This window comes from Brachyistius frenatus, unplaced genomic scaffold (assembly GCF_029030835.1).
Source record: "Brachyistius frenatus isolate BFR_SWC_R1_liver_20210118 unplaced genomic scaffold, ASM2903083v1 Contig_439, whole genome shotgun sequence".
Classification (NCBI taxonomy): domain Eukaryota; kingdom Metazoa; phylum Chordata; class Actinopteri; family Embiotocidae; genus Brachyistius; species Brachyistius frenatus.
Genome location: NW_027211038.1, coordinates 127,384 through 139,728, shown reverse-complemented (window position 1 = coordinate 139,728; position 12,345 = coordinate 127,384). Strand labels below are relative to the sequence as shown.

At 45.0% G+C, this 12,345-nt stretch overlaps 1 protein-coding gene across 1 annotated transcript; it reads left to right on the top strand.

The window, feature by feature from the left end:
• Positions 1-838: 838 nt before the first annotated feature.
• Positions 839-12,092, top strand: LOC138637194 (putative ferric-chelate reductase 1). The gene is made up of 15 exons (XM_069725704.1): positions 839-1,047; positions 2,052-2,188; positions 2,380-2,560; positions 2,838-3,031; positions 3,219-3,410; positions 4,340-4,441; positions 4,571-4,715; positions 6,100-6,207; positions 7,734-7,846; positions 8,652-8,738; positions 9,149-9,240; positions 11,084-11,142; positions 11,256-11,399; positions 11,803-11,834; positions 11,908-12,092. The coding sequence occupies exons 1-15, from the start codon at positions 861-863 to the stop codon at positions 11,995-11,997; spliced, it is 1,863 nt and encodes a 620-aa protein (XP_069581805.1). The 5' UTR covers positions 839-860; the 3' UTR covers positions 11,998-12,092.
• The last annotated feature ends 253 nt before the right edge of the window (positions 12,093-12,345 follow it).

Sequence of the window (12,345 nt, the reverse complement as noted above, 5' to 3'; positions counted from 1 at the left end):
TCCTTCATGTGTACAGGCTGGAAACCCTGTTTGCTTTAAGGTTTGCTTTAAAGTTTGCTGAGCCTCACTGAGGGACGGACCAATCAGCATCCAGTGGGCGTGGCTAGGTACGATGACTCTGAAACCAAGCACTTGTTTCTTTAAGGTAGTTCCAGCAGCAGCGTTGGCAGAGTTTCAAACCACAACATATTTTATACGGTGGTCGATGCCAGCTGGTTGAAAGCTGCTCCAGTGGTTTGATGAGGAGGTGGACAGACCGGAGACTCACTGATCAATAACAGCTGAAATATCAGCACAGAATCGTGAATGATATTTCAAGCTGGTGAAGCAGTCATAAAGCGATCTGTTTAATAATAATAATAATAATAATAATAATAATAATAAGTAATAACTAATAATTTGTCTCTGCAGAGCCAGGATGTCTTTTTCCTGCAACAGTTTAGATGTCGACATGGTGCCACTGTTGGTTCTGTATTCTGTATCCTCCTCCTCCTCCCTCTGTTCCTCCCTCTGTCCCTCCCTCCTCCTTCTCTCGTACCCCTCCCTCCCTCCCTCACTCCTACCTCTGTTCCTCCCTCCCTCCCTCTGTTCCTCCCTCTGTCCCTCCCTCCTCCTTCTCTTGTACCCCTCCCTCCCTTCCTCCCTCTGTTCCTTCCTCTGTCTCTCCCTCCCTCCCTCCCTCGCTCCTCCCTCTGTTCCTCCCTCCCTCCCTCTGTTCCTTCCTCTGTCTCTCCCTCCCTCCCTCCTCTCAGTGTTTATTTCCTCCACCTGAGCTCCTCCTCTGAATAGCCCCTTTGTGTCCGTCCTGCTGTGTCCCCTGTCCCCAGGTGGATTCATGTGAACCGTCTCCTCTCGTCTAAATGGTTCTTCCTGTGTTGCTGCTGCTGAGTGTTTGTCCGGTGATCCGGTGCTTCAGCTCCGGTCTGGTTATGGACAGTTGTGAGGACATGCGACCTCGTCACTCCGGGCAGACCCCCCAGACGGGACCCTCGCCCTTCACCGTCACCACGGAGCGCAGCAGCTTCACACCTGGAGACCGGGTCAAAGGTGAGCTGAACCTGGGGGTCGAGTAGATTAATCGTGACGGGGATGACGGTCACAACTTAAAGTCCCAAAGGACAAATGTTCCTGGAAAAAAAACGCTTTCTCTTAAAGGGAAAGACCACCCAAATAACAAAACATGTTTACTGTGTTGACCGTGCAGCAGCCTCTCTGTGAACAACATTGAACAGCGTTGTCCCTCTGAAAGACAAGACCATGAATCAGAGGATGTCATCCTCTTGGTACAAGTCACAAATAGGTTTTACTGCTTCGTCAACTTATATGCACCAAATCAGGGGCCAGAAAGCTTCTTCACTACGCTGAAAAAACAACTGCAGAACTGCCATCAGGAGCAGCTGATCATCGGAGGGGATTTCAACTGGACTCTATCTTCACCATGGACAGAACTAATGAGGAACCACAGTCATCTCAGAGTCTCCACAACATCGTCACACACTTGGATCTGTTGGATACATGGAGAGTCAAACACCCACCAACCAGACAGTCCACATGGGTTCGGGTCAGAATAACAGGATTTACATCTGTCAGTCTCAGTTCCAGACTAAACAGTACAATCAGTCCAGTTGGGTTCACCGACCAGCACCTCCTCAGTTCAGGCTTGATACCCTCCCCGGGTGAAAGGGTGAACTCCTACTGGCACTTTAATAATCAACTTTTTGTCAGAGCTTTGAGGTTTTTTGGCAGCAGTGGAAAACTGAAGAAGTTCGTTTCAGTTGTCTGAAACAGTGGTGGGAGGTCGGAGAGGCACAGATCGTGTTTTCTGCCAGCAGTACACCTCAAACTCCACCGCTAAAATCAAGTCTACTGTCAAACACCTTGAAGCCAGGATTAAAAGTATTGAGGAGGCTTCCAGAGACCCGGATCCCAGCGTGGGCCGACTGCTGCGGGAGAGGAGGTTGGAGTTGAGCTCCTTCCTGCAGGAGAGATTGAAGGGAGCTCTGCTCAGGGTTGTTTTGTGCTTATTGTTTGTTTGTTTTGTTTGTTTCCAGTTAATCTCCAGGCTCCTCCCACCACACCGTTTATTGGTTTCCTGTTACAGGCGAGAGAAGTGGGGGGGTGGTCTGCTGTGGGCTCTTATACCCTGACGGAGGGGGCCGGCCGCCTGCTCACCTGCAGCCTCAGACAGGTGAGATTCCTCTGATACAGTCAGACCTCAGGAACGGAACCGGTTCTTCAACATTATCAAGACCGGCACGGTTAACGGAGGTCCACCTTTTCTCTCTGTGTGTGTGTGTGTGTGTGTGTGTGTGTGTGTGTGTGTGTGTGTGTGTGTGTGTGTGTGTGTGTGTGTGTGTGTGTGTGTGTGTGTGTGTCCAGGACTCAGCTGTCTCCCACCAATCAGATTCTGCCAAGAACTCCATTCAGGTCATGTGGAGATCTTCAGGAAACATGAGAGATATTCAGTTCCAGTACGGTTTATTAAAATATTACCTTCTGTTTAATTGTCATGAGTCACATGACTCAACAAAGCTTGTCGTTAAAGTCTATAATCCCCGACGCTGATTGGACATTAGTACTTTAGTCACTTCTAAAGGAGATTTTGCTTGTTTGAGTGCTTTGAATGCAGCATACTTTTTACTTTGACTTCCAAAGATTTTCTTTTATTCTCATTATTTTTGACTTTGTTATATTTGGAGAGATGTACTTGTACTGTAGTAATGATGTGATGGTACATTTAAGTCTCAGAAAAGGGAAGATGGGCTCTGGTGTTTGTGACGGTTGGACTTCATCCTGTGATGAGAGTGAATAAGAGTGAATGAGTTGAGTGTGAGCAGCAGGAATGCTTCCTCCGGTCCATCCAGCCTCTTTGTGTCTCAGTGTGTCCTTTGTGGAGAATTTCAGCAGGTTCTGGGTTGATGTGACCAGTGATGTCCTGACCTCCACCGGTGGATCTGAAACTCCTCCCACTGCAACCAGTCCCACCATTTCACCAGCAAGAACAATCACGATACAACCTGCACCACCTGCTGTGAGTACAGTGATACAGGAACAGGGTGGTGGATTGAATGTTCTTCAGATCTATTTAAACTACTGTCTTCATTCTGTCTGTCTACAACATTTGTTTATGGTTTCCTCGGTGCATCGTTCTTTCATCCATGAGCAGCAGGGCTGAGCTGAGTTCCTCTGGTTAAATGAACATGATCTTTTCCTGCCAGCAGAACATCTCCAGCGCAGACTGTGGTGTCTCCAAGGTGTGCTTCAGTCATCCGTCACACTGCGACCCTACAGTCAGCGCACACTGTTACTTCCTGTCAGCCATGATGCTGCCTGGTGCTGCCGCACGCTACGAGATGTCCGGCCCCTCTGATGGATACGTCTCTTTTGGATTCTCAGACGACCAAATGATGGTAAAGTTAAAACTCTCTGAAGTGCTTCATGTGTTCTGAACTTTGTTTCTGGAAAGCTCTTCATGTATTTGTGTTGAACAGCACACATCTGAGACCTTGGTCACATACGAGGGATGAAGGAGGTCAGAGACTGATGCTGATGTTTGCGAACAGGGATGAGCAGTGATGAGCATCTGTCTTTGTATGTCTATGTGCGTGTTTGAGATTTAAACACGGACTTGAGCAGAGCACTCATTCATTTTAGTGTCAAACTCAGGGAATCATGATGATGATGGAGAGGCTTGAAATGCTTCAGAGATTCTCCAGCATGAAGCAATGAGTCATGAATTCATGCTCCCGAATCAGACTGTCATAACTGATGGACACATTTTATTCACTTTGGATTTGATGAGAGAAGTTGAATGGGAGTCTATGGAGCCGGAGGCTTTTTGGAGCCGACCTCTAGTGGCACTCGCTGGTATTGCAGCTGAAGACACTTCTGGATCAGAACCATTTTACAGACCTGAAGCTACGAACTTTTTTATGTTTTATGGCTGTGACGTCTGAGGGTTCATTAAAAACAAACCACCTGAACTGTGGCGCCATGGCAACAAGGTTCTCCAACATGACACCACTCCCACTCAGCTGGTTCACAATCAGGCAAGTTCCTCCCTCTGGACTGGTCTCACTTTGACTTCTTTCTGTTCCACAAAAATTGGACATAAAAGCTGATGTGCGCTCTGCTTCAGTCTCAGGTGAATGTTGAAGTCAGAAATGTGAGCGTACTGAAGTGATGTAACCAGGAAAACTTAAACAGGAGAGTTATGACTTCCTCCTGCTCCATGATAGATTTTTTTTCCAAACACAGGTTTGTGTTGATTTGAGACAAAAGAAGAGATCAGTGGTTGATGAAGTTGCTTGTGTTAAAATCATTCTTCTTCTTTCCTCAGGGAGACGATGACATTTATATTTGTGGTGTTAGCAGTGTCGGACTGGTGAGGGTACAACATGCCTTCTCAAGAGGACAAACGGCTCCACAGCTTCTTCCTCTGGTACCACTTCTTATAATAATGATCTAGATCAGGATGTGGCTTGTTTGACCATGAAATATTAACTTATTAGATATTACATATATATGTCTGAGCAGATGGAGTCTGAAATGATTTCTAACTGTCCAACAGGGGAATGTTTCTGATGTACGAGCGTCGGTGCAGGACGGGGTGATCCGCTGCTCCTTCACCTCCATGAACATCATTTCTACTCAGAGGACCTCCGGCTTCAACAGAACCTACCACCTCCTGTTCGCCCACGGACCCAGCAGCAGCGGTACTGACACGGGGTGCCATGGGGGGAGGGGGAGAGGGTTCTTCAGACCAACAAGATGCTTCAGGTCAGACATGAAACCACGCAGCTCTGCTGGACCTTCCGAGGCGTCCGAGGAGAAACGTTCACTTCTAATTACCCAAACTGTGTTGCCGTGGCAACAGGGTTCTCCAACACGACAACACGACACTCAGAGTGCAACAAAAACACACAAGTTTCTACCCACAACAACACAATCGTAGCTCGTCACCAGGTCGTCTCTGAGACTTCTCTTTGTTCCCCAGAAACGTTTCACAAACTTTGATGTTCATTCTCTGATAAAGTTTCAGCTGCCTCAAACATCCGGACGCAGCAGAGCGCTGCTCAGACACACACCAGGAACTCAGGACCTGATGAAGATCAGGAGATGAACTCGTGACCTGATGAAGATCAGGAGATGAACTCGTGACCTGATGAGGATCAGGAGATGAACTCGTGACCTGATGAGGATCAGGAGATGAACTCGGGACCTGATGAAGATCAGGAGATGAACTCGGGACCTGATGAAGATCAGGAGATGAACTCGTGACCTGATGAAGATCAGGAGATGAACTCGTGACCTGATGAGGATCAGGAGATGAACTCGTGACCTGATGAGGATCAGGAGATGAACTCGGGACCTGATGAAGATCAGGAGATGAACTCGTGACCTGATGAAGATCAGGAGATGAACTCGTGACCTGATGAGGATCAGGAGATGAACTCGTGACCTGATGAGGATCAGGAGATGAACTCGGGACCTGATGAAGATCAGGAGATGAACTCGGGACCTGATGAAGATCAGGAGATGAACTCGGGACCTGATGAAGATCAAGAGATGAACTCGGGACCTGATGAAGATCAGGAGATGAACTCGGGACCTGATGAAGATCAGGAGATGAACACACTGCCAGTTCCTCATCAGGATTTCATCTTCCTGCTGCTCAGGACACAAGCAGGAGACTCAGAAGGTATTGATCTGCCCTCTACAGGTGATGGACTGAGATACCATCTTCTCAGGCCACATTCATAGAACCACCTGCTTTATCAGTCTGTTTATTCCGGGCCACACTGGAAAACACCAACTCAGCTGACGTCCTCTGAATAAGCACTCAAAATAAATGTGTCTCCAGTTGATGTGTGACCCGGTGCTCTGACACGTTACCGTCACGTTACAGCAGATTCCTTTGTTTTGGGTGTTTTTTCTCCTGAAGATCTCTGCGTTTGTTTGGTTTGGGTACGGCTCTTCTTCCAGTGGAGGTCTTCCAGTCTAACTGGCGGGAGCCTCCTGGGTTAGACTCAGAAAAACAGAAATGGAACTAGCTACATGTTTTTCAATAACTGTCTGTTTCATGTGTCTCTCCAGCAGGACAAATCCAGTTTCATACAGAAACTTTCATCAGCACTGACAAGATCAACATTTCCAGACCTTTGCTTGTTCGACCAGCTGGACGGCCTCATATTCTCAAAGCACACGGTGAGATCATTCGTGGAGAGATGAAAGGTCTGGAGAGAGCTCAGTCTGTGACCTAGTTTGTCCCACAGTGCGACAGGTGAAACATCTTAAGGGAGGCTGTGGCTCAGTCGGTAGAGTGGATCGCACACTAATCAGAAGGTTGGTGGTTCTATCCCCAGCTCCTCCTGTCCACATGCCTAAGTGTCCTTGAGTAAGACACTGAACCCTAAGTTGTTCCCGATGGTGTACCATCGGTGTGTGAATGTTCTCCTGATGGCAGCACCTTGCATGGTGACCTGTCTCATTAGTGGGTGAATGGAAAACATGTTAAAGCACTTTGAGACCGAAAGGTGATAGAACTATACAAGTACAGACCATTTATCTTCTGAATATTCAAGGTTCTCAGAGGAGGGCAGCCCTAAAGGCAACACGGTGTCATCGCCCAGACATATTCTCCCAATGTTTAAAAACTTGATCTAAAATTCTCATGATCAATTCATGCACTCTTCAGTCCATATTTAAAATCATAGGCGTGTTGAAGCTTTAGTCATTCTGATGCTTTGCCTCTGAACGACAGTGCTGATAATCACTTGGTTAACTGGTCCAGAATAAAATATCTCAACAACTACTCCATAGAAAACCATGGAATCCATTCCACACATTCATGTTCCCAGCAGATGAACCGCTGAAGCTCACCGTCAGCCTGCGTGAACGTTTAATGAGACACTTCAGTCTGACGTTTCCTCGCTGTGAGCTGGGGAACATTATCGATGCGTTCAGGCACCCGGGAATATTAATATCTGACAGATCTCATTAGTTTATTTCATCTTTCTATTGGTTGAACTTTACAGAGCTGCTCGTAGGACAGAAGACTCTGAAACTGTCTGAAGTCACTGAATACTGCAGATGGAGAACTTGAGAATCAGCATGTTTTAGTTTTCTGTTCACAGATTGGCTTCTTCATGTCCACATTCATACATTAATAATGTGTCAGACGGGGTTTTGTCAACACAAGCATTATTCAGATTTTTCAAAAGATTGCTGTCCACATGAAGGCAGAAGAATAGAAAAGCTCTTAAACATGTTCTTTTCTGTTTTAATTTGAATGATGTTTTTTTTCAAATGTTTCATGACTGTCATCATTTGTTGAAGAGATCAGCTGAAAGATGATTTCTTGGTGTCCAAGTGAAAGGACGGAGTAAAGAGGGTGGTGTCCAAGTGAAAGGACAGAGTAAAGAGGGTGGTGTCCAAGTGAAAGGACGGAGTAAAGAGGGTGGTGTCCAAGTGAAAGGACGGAGTAAAGAGGGTGGTGTGTGATGCAGTGACCAGACAGCCTTCAGGGAACTTTATGGTTTCCTGTGAGTTGACGTGACCCGACTCCGGTTCTGATTCTTCCAGCTTCAAATAGAGATTTCACTGAAGGTCTCAACTTCTACCAACGTTTCACAGTCAGTTCACAGAGATTCAGATGTTGGGACGAAACCATGAAATGGACGTTGGGTCATGAAACCAAGAGAAGTGGGATTAAAGAGGACGTTGTGTTCCAGGAGCGCTGATGCTGATCTCCTGGATGACCTCAGGCTCGGTGGGGATGATGGCAGCCAGATATCTGAAGGCAGCTGGAGGACAGCAGCTGTTCAGCAGAGACGGATGGTTTGTGGTGAGATTCACTGAACTGTTAATATATCAACGTTCAGCAAAATACACAAAATATAATGTTATCACAGTCGGACAAAGCTTACACGATTATCCATCTTTACATCTAATTACTGACGTCAGGAGAAGTAACTGGAGATGAATATTCATCTGGATGTCCAAATCAGCCGGTACTATTTCAACACACAGACAGAAAAGGAAATAAATAAAGTCATGAAGAAGCTCAAAGTCCAGACGAAGGGAGAACTGAGGTTCAGGATCCTAAATACAGAAATACAGAAATATCTTGTACCCGTATTAACCTTCACCTCACCAGGAGCATCAGTAATGCAGTATGTGTGTGTGTGTGTGTGTGAGTGTGTGTGTGTGTGTGTGTGTGTGTGTGTGTGTGTGTGTGTGTGTGTGTGTGTGTGTGTGTGTGTGTGTGTGTGTGTGTGTGTGTGTGTGTGTGTGTGTGCAGACCTCCTTTTGACCAGGAGGTGCAGACAGTGACTCCTCCTCCTCCTCCTCATCTTTCTCCTCCTTCTCCTCCTCCTTCTCCTCATCTTTCTCCTCCTCCTCCTCCTTCTCCTCCTCCTCCTCCTCCTCCATGACTTCCTGCAAAAACAGGAAGAAACTCCAGGAGCAACGGAGGACGAGTCGTCATGAGATGAGATGGTTTTTAAAGCTCTGATCTGAGTAAAATGAGGAGATCAGAATCAGTGTTTGTGTTGCACACCCCCCCCCCAGACGCTGGCCAAGCCTGCCCCCTATCGCACACTGCTGGTACTACATGCCCCTCTGAGCGCTGTTGTCCTGTGTTCCTGAAGGTCCATGTTGCAGTGATGAGTGTGACAGTAGCAGCCACCTTCATCGCCTCCATCCTCTCCTTCTCACATGTTCAGGGCTGGTCTGAGGTCAGTGCTTCACCTGCAGATCCTCACTGCACATCAGACAGGAAACACAGGGATGCTCTGGTAGAAGTATTGATCCCAATCAGAGGAGATCACGACTGAACAACAACATTGATCGTAGAAAGAGTTCAGTTTCATTCAGAAAGAGTCAAATCATTTCTAATTTTAGGAGATTTTAACGTAGAGTCTTTAAAGATTATAGACAGAACCTCAACTATTCTATAATGTGTGTGTGTGTGTGTGTGTGTGCGTGTGCGTGTGTGTGTGTATATATGTGTGTGAGTGTGTGTGTGTGTGTGTGTATATGTGTGTGTGTGTGTGTGTGTGTGTGTGTGTGTGTGTGTGTGTGTGTGTGTGTGTGTGTGTGTGTGTGTGTGTGTGTGTGTGTGTGTGTGTGTGTGTGTGTGTTGCAGGGAGCCCACCCTGTGTTGGGGTGTCTGGTCCTGGTTCTTTCCGTCCTCCAACCGGTCCTTGCTCTCCTGCGCTGTGGACCACAACATCCACTGTAGGTCACTGATTCTAAATGCTGTCGGATATAAACATACAAATAAATCACTTCTCATTGAAATCCAAAAAACATTCATCAACTCAATAATAGATAGATAATATATAGGTAATAAATCGATCTCCATTATCAGGAATGATCTCCATTATCTGGAATGATCTCCTGTATCTGGAATGATCTCCTGTATCTGGAATGATCTCCTGTATCTGGAACGATCTCCTGTATCTGGAATGATCTCCTGTATCAGGAATGATCTCCTGTATCAGGAATGATCTCCTGTATCAGGAACGATCTCCTGTATCTGGAATGATCTCCTGTATCTGTAATGATCTCCTGTATCTGGAATGATCTCCTGTATCTGGAATGATCTCCTGTATCAGGAATGATCTCCTGTATCTGGAATGATCTTCTGTATCTGGAATGATCTCCTGTATCTGGAATGATCTCTTGTATCTGGAATGATCTCCTGTATCTGTAATGATCTCCTGTATCTGGAATGATCTCCTGTATCTGGAATGATCTCCTGTATCAGGAATGATCTCCTGTATCTGGAATGATCTTCTGTATCTGGAATGATCTCCTGTATCTGGAATGATCTCTTGTATCTGGAACGATCTCCTGTATCTGGAATGATCTCCTGTATCTGGAATGATCTCTTGTATCTGGAATAATCTCCTGTATCTGGAATTATCTCCTGTATCAGGAATGATCTCCTTGTATCTGGAATGATCTCCTGTATCTGGAATGATCTCTTGTATCTGGAATGATCTCCTGTATCTGGAATGATCTCCTGTATCTGGAATGATCTCCTGTATCAGGAATGATCTCCTGAATGAACTCCTGTATCTGGAATAATCTCCTGTATCAGGAATGATCTCCTGTATCAGGAATGATCTCCTGTATCAGGAACGATCTCCTGTATCTGGAATGATCTCCTGTATCAGGAATGATCTCCTGAATGAACTCCTGTATCTGGAATGATCTCCTGTATCTGGAACACCTCTCATCCAGGTTGGAGGTTCAGACTGAGGATGGTTTGAACTTCACCACTTCACTGTTTTATTAATAGAAATGTGGAAGAACCTGTTGGTCGTTCGATCTCTGACACATTTTAACGTCCTGGACTTGATGTCTCACATTGTGTTTGTGGTCTATAATGAGTTTATGCACATTTCAGTCATACGTTTATTTTAACTGAGCTATTAGAGTTGGAACATGTTGCGTTCAGTGTTTGATTGTACCTGGTGGGACATGAAGGTGGACTGTGGAGACTCAGGGATCATGTACCACCACAACCTGTGCTTGCGTGGGTTCTCTCCGGGTTCTCCGGCTTCCTCCCATCATCCAAAAAAAAACATGCACCTCAGGTCAGGTTACCTGGCGCCGCGCTAGTGGCAGCCTGTTGCAGCAGCTCCCCCTGAGAGCCCCCCTGCTGTAGTGAAGACATTTCCACTCGGGGATTAATAAAGTGAAATAAAAAAATAAAAAAAAATCTGCTGTGGCTGAAGTTGATTTAAATATTAAAATGTTGTTTTCCATCCAAATTGTCGATGGCCTGAATCACTTTATTTTAGGAAATCACCGACACAAAGGGTGCAAAATAAATGAGCAATCTTTTGGAATAAGCACTCAATCTAGTACCTTCATCAGAGATGTCAGTAAATCAGCCCTTCGTTGTTCCACTCTGACGACTGCTTCTCTGCTCTCAATTTTCCGTTTCCAAGTTCAGGAATGAAGTTTGAAGTTCATAATCCCAAATTGTTTGAAGCGACAGATGATCCGTGCAGCTGTTGGTTCTCCGCCCTGAATCAGCTGATGGTTTCCTATTTCTTCTCTTTGTCAGGAGGTTTGTCTTCAACTGGTCACATGCTTTAAACGGAGCAGCAATAAAAGCTTTAGCAGGTAATCTCTCACCTCACTGTGATGTCATACATCCTCTCTGAAAAACATGTTCCACACCAACCATGTCAACCCCTGCAGTAAGTCTTCATGTGTTTGCTTATATGTGACCACAGTGGCGGCCATATTTACAGGCCTGAAGTTGATTGACAGCTCTGTGAACCAATGGCTGATGAAGGTGATGGGGGGGTTTGTTGGCTGGGAATTGTTGTTCTACTTCCTGTTGGAGGTTCATTTAAAATGGAAGTTTTACAGCAAAGGTAAATATACTTATATATTAATATGATTGTTAAGTGGTTCTTGGTCGGTTCATTACTTCGATTTTTTTTATCAGTAAATGTGAAATAAAATATTAATCAGTGCAGAGCATGAAAACAGAATGGATTGGATTAGACTGCTTTGAATTTGATTACACTATATTGTATATTTGATGTTTTCATTTCAATACAAATATAAATAAATCAAATTAGAAAATGTTTGAAGTAATAATTACATTAAGTTGCAATTGCACTTAATTAAATAATAATATTAATTTGATTAATGTAACATTTTGATTAAATTCAGCACATTTCCACAGTAAATACTTATTATGATGCTAAATCTATTTATTTGATGGTTTATTTACGCTGCAGCAGCGTTAACTGTTCTCTGCTGTGATCTCAGATACTTCGACTGTTCCACTGGAATCCACAACGGTAAGAAAAATGACGGTTTGAAGGAAATCAGAACGGTGAGTTACTGATGATTTGTAATAGATTGTTTCCTCAGATGGACGTCGATGTGCTGCTGGTGGCGCTGTTCCTCCTCGGAAACATCCCCTTTCTGGTGGCACTGCTGGCTGGAATCGGGACGTCATGAGCAGAAGAAGAGCGAAGAAAAGTCTCGATGAAAGTCCCGACAACGGCACTTCATCTCTCCTAGTTTTACTGTTTTTTTTAAAAAGGTTACTGTTATCAATGTTAACAGTTGTTACATAAACACAGCACTTTACAATGATGTCAAGATTTGTTGTTAATTATTTATTTTGGGTTTTATCAACTGGGATGAGTGGAATTTAAAAATGGGCACAAGGTCCAATAACCTTCATGAGGAAGGCAGCAATGCTGGAAAAAGCTGAAACTGAGCAGCAGCTGTTTTTAGACCCCCTCCATTATTTAGTTTTTATTTTTAATAGTCACCTCTTGTTGTTGGTAGCCGTTCTGAGGC